Source organism: Buceros rhinoceros, unplaced genomic scaffold (assembly GCF_000710305.1).
Source record: "Buceros rhinoceros silvestris isolate BGI_N320 unplaced genomic scaffold, ASM71030v1 scaffold13438, whole genome shotgun sequence".
NCBI classification, from domain to species: Eukaryota; Metazoa; Chordata; class Aves; order Bucerotiformes; family Bucerotidae; genus Buceros; species Buceros rhinoceros.
In genome coordinates this window covers 26,743-30,719 of record NW_010425326.1, presented here as the reverse complement: position 1 = coordinate 30,719, position 3,977 = coordinate 26,743, and the positions used below count along the sequence as shown (strand labels likewise).

The 3,977-nt window shown below is 45.9% G+C and overlaps 1 protein-coding gene across 3 annotated transcripts in view; it reads right to left on the bottom strand.

Annotated features, from left to right (window-relative positions):
* OGDHL (oxoglutarate dehydrogenase-like) overlaps window positions 1-3,977 on the bottom strand; it is a 30,966-nt gene that overhangs the window by 2,591 nt on the left and 24,398 nt on the right. For 2 of the 3 annotated variants that reach the window (XM_010141105.1, XM_010141107.1), the window contains 3 exons: window positions 2,090-2,161; window positions 1,047-1,172; window positions 585-657 (listed from right to left, as the gene is read on the bottom strand). In XM_010141105.1, the coding sequence (XP_010139407.1) occupies window positions 585-657; window positions 1,047-1,172; window positions 2,090-2,161 (271 nt within the window). The remainder of the gene's footprint in view (window positions 1-584; window positions 658-1,046; window positions 1,173-2,089; window positions 2,162-3,977) is intronic. The other variant, XM_010141106.1, reaches the window with a different exon arrangement.

The following is a 3,977-nucleotide window of genomic DNA, read 5'->3' as shown; positions in this document are numbered from 1 at the left end:
CAGGAACACGGAAGTTTGTCAGAATTCCATGTTAGTTAGGAGGTGGCCACTGCTGAGGGTTAGCCTGAAGCAGGGGGGACTCCCAAGCCAAAGGGACCAATCACATTCCCCTACAGAATTTCTGACCTGATTCACAGAACAAAGATTTTAAACCACAGACAAACCCAGCAAATGCCTTTGCTTGAGAAGCAAACTTTACTCACCCACGAAGAGGAGATAACGCAATACCTGAGCAGGTTCATACACTGTCACTTGCCTTTAAAAAACGGGGCAGATTTTCTGACGGCAGTGAAGACACCCACTAGAAGTGGAGACAGACCACCACTCCTATGCTCTGAACTCACTGACCTCACTTTATGTTAATGAGATTAATGGCTGGTTACAAGATAAGCCTGTTAAAATTATGAATCCACACCTGAAAGCAGACTTTTCAGCACAGTCCAGGCTAGATCTCACTGCAAGAGCTCCTCTGAAATTACCCCAAAGGAAAAGACAAACTCTGCAGAGCAGATTCCCCTCCTCACACTCTGACATGCTGCTTGGCATAACTAATTATTTGTCCATGATACATTAACGTGACCTACCAGACACCATTTCATCAAAACTGGACTTAGCTTCCGGATGCCTCAGCAGGGACTTGGGTGTCAAAATAATCAGCTGTAAGACAGAAATTTTTCCAACACTTAGGAGCTGCTTTGTCTACATTATTACAGGCAGCATTTCTAACACTGTTCACACAAAACCCACAAACCATTTATGCCACAGATCTAAGTAACGGGAATAGCAAACACAGGAAATTGTTTTGAAAGCCTAGAAAGCTTCAAAATTACTCAAAAGATGTGGGTAGTCCTCTCCATTTAAAGGTTCTCAAAAGGCAGTAAAGCTGAAAATCAAGTTTTAGAATTGCAGTAAGCCAGAGCCAAGTTTCACGCCACCAGACCAGCGACCCCGATCTGCGCTCCGTTCAGCATTTTCCCCAGCCTCAAGCGAGGGTTAACAAGTAAGTTAACAAGTTATGGTAACCAAGTCCATCACAGAAACTTTACCGGTTTCCTGAACGGCAGCAAGATCTGTCTTCTGAGGACGTGGAAGTAATTGGCTGGAGTGGAACAATTCACCACAATCCAGTTGCATTCGTACAGCTGGGAGACTTCAAACTCCTTACTGAACTCCTGAGAGAGACAATAAAGGAAAATGTCTAAAAGATCAGAAATAAAAAAAGGCTTGACAGCCACCCTTCAATTTTTGACTCTTGGCAACTCCTTCACCCAAAAATCTTAATTAGCAGCACTCTGCTGAGATGGTATGATCAGCCAGGGAAGCAACCCTACGAATCAATCTGTTCTGATTCCACTTGTTCCTAGAAATGCCTGCTGATAAATGCAAAAAGCTTCCACTGATTTCAGCAAGCTGGGACATCCAGGAAGGACGGGTGAGGGGGACTAGGACCTGCCAGGGCACTGACAAAAATCACTTTTAGATGAGGAGGAACATGGCTTTGGAACTACCACTGCCCCAAGGGTAACAAACTCAGGGCCAAAACTGAAACATCCTTTTACTTTTTCTTTTTCTTTTTTTTTTTTTTAATTGCTGGGCTTTTCAGCTGCTGTATAGCAGTGTTTCTTCGGAAGCGGATGCCCAATAGCCTGTAGAGCTCTGTGCTTTATCTGTAGAAACGAATAACCAGCCTATGAGGGTCTTAGCTGAATCACATTTAGAAGTTGCTTATTTTCATGCTCCCAGCAGTACAATTGAGCTCCGCTGCAAAAAGCCAGGAGCAGTCTCACTTGGCCTCCTTTAGAAATTAGCTGCAGACACCTATTTGCAGTATGCACAGCAACACAAACGAGCAGAACTGCTGGCTCTGAGGAACAGCCGTGAAAAGATCACACTGCCAGAGATTAACTGTAGATGACCTCAGCTTTGTGATGAAGCAGCACACATGGCATACTGCCATCACCTTCCAAGTTAAGGTTACACCAAGTCTTGAAGCTCCATCTTAACCCTCATACCCTGCTAAAAGGACGCTTACAAAAAAAACATCTCTGAGAGGAGAAGAGCAAAAAAAAAAAAGGACAAATCTACTTACTGGATAAGCATCAGAATCATCATTGCTCATCTGCAGAAACCTCTCAGGCCTGGCTGATGAGTGCTCTGGACCCTGGCAAAGGTACCATTTAAAACAGCATTAAAAACCCAACCAGCAGTTAAGACATCAGTGGAGGTCGGTCACGGCAAGGCACCTCCCATCACCCCAGCAGCTTTGCCCCCAGCCCCCCACTCAGCCAGAGGCAGCAGCAGCAGTGACAAGAGAGGACACAGCCCTGGACTGGAATTATTTCTCTTCCATGAGCTCAGGATCTCTCTCCTACCATTGCATTTTAACTCCTACTTGCTGCCATCAGAGGATTAGAAGAGAAACTCTTCAAAAGCTTTTTTTCTGTACACATCGCGTTGTCACCAGGGCAGGGATTGTCCCCCTTGGAGCAGCGCAGAGTTGGCCTTTAGATTAAGATAGGATGTAAGGAACAAATTCTGCACTGTGAGGGTGGTGAGACACTGGAACAGGCTGGCCAGAGCAGCTGGGGATGCCTCTCCCTGGCCCACTGCACTGCCTCTGCTGTATACATCTGGGTGTATCAAATCCTACACTACGTACAACCGGTACCTGCACAGACACGGCACTTCATGAGCACACGGAATTCCGTATGTTGGAGACAGAGATGTTACCAGCAAACCCCCACAGGAGGGTCACACGAGGCTTCCCAGACACACACGCCTACGCTGCCCAGCAGCAACCTCAACCCAGAGCCTCAACGCTCACAGCCATGTTTGGTTTCTCTGCCAACGCCACCAGTCAGATTGCCAGCAACTGCTGCGTGGGATGGGGCAGGGTTTGCTTCCAGCGTGACCACCTATTGAGTGAGACCTATCCTGAATCCATTAGCTGCCTTCAGAGGAGTCCCCAGAGAGCCATTAGGCAGCAGAGTCGTTCAATCACAGCCAGCTTGCCTCTGAATGCATGACCTAGAGGTGAAGGGATCCATATCCCATTACGAATCCTTCCCCAAATCACTCTGTCTCCAGCACTGCAGAGAATATATAGAGAATAACACTGCTGGAATGGAAAGCTCCTTGGGGAAGCCAGCGGATTTCAACAGCCTGGTGGGATTCTTAACTGCTCCAAAACCACCTGACATTAGCAGCAAAGCAAGCATGTTTCAGAAGAGCTGGGAAAATCTTAGCTGCCAAGTGGCCAAGAGAAAGGGAAAGTTCACTGTATTGTGAGTAGCGGGGAATGAGCTCCCTTCACAGCTGAGCACATCCCTGAGGACAACACCTCCTGCTGAGGGCACATTCGGGCTGTCCCTCAGGATTCACTTAAAAAACCCCCTCATTTATCAAAACTCTTGTGAAGAGCATCAGACCCTTCATTCCTCAGGCACAAATGGGTATGGAAAGCCATTCACAAGGTAGGAATATATCGTCCCAATATATCGAGGCAGCATTAAAATCGAATAGAAATAAATTAAACAGTTTATGAGAACAGGAATGAGGCAGTTTGTGGTGAAAGGGTCTCCATATGTTCGTGTAACCTTCAAAATAATTTAGAAGATCCAAAGAACAATTCTACTGCTGATACGTACTTCATATAACATTATATACAAGGGTGTCCATGCCCTTTCCCCCTAAGACCCTGTCTAGTTCCCCCCACTAGCCACCAAAGGAAAGGGAGTCAACGGCTCGTGGAAACGTTGCCCTTTTCAGAAAGAGGGATATTTCTCATTATATCAAAGTCACCCAATGTCAATGACTTCTGAAGAAGTTTTAAAGCTGTTTCATGTCATTTCATTGCAAGAGAATTTAGTGCAGGGTTTACACAGACATACTTCCTGCAAAATAAAAGCAAGTGCTGCTAGACACTAATGATTTCTTTCTTACTGTACATAAGAATCTGGCTTTCTAGAGAAAGGAGG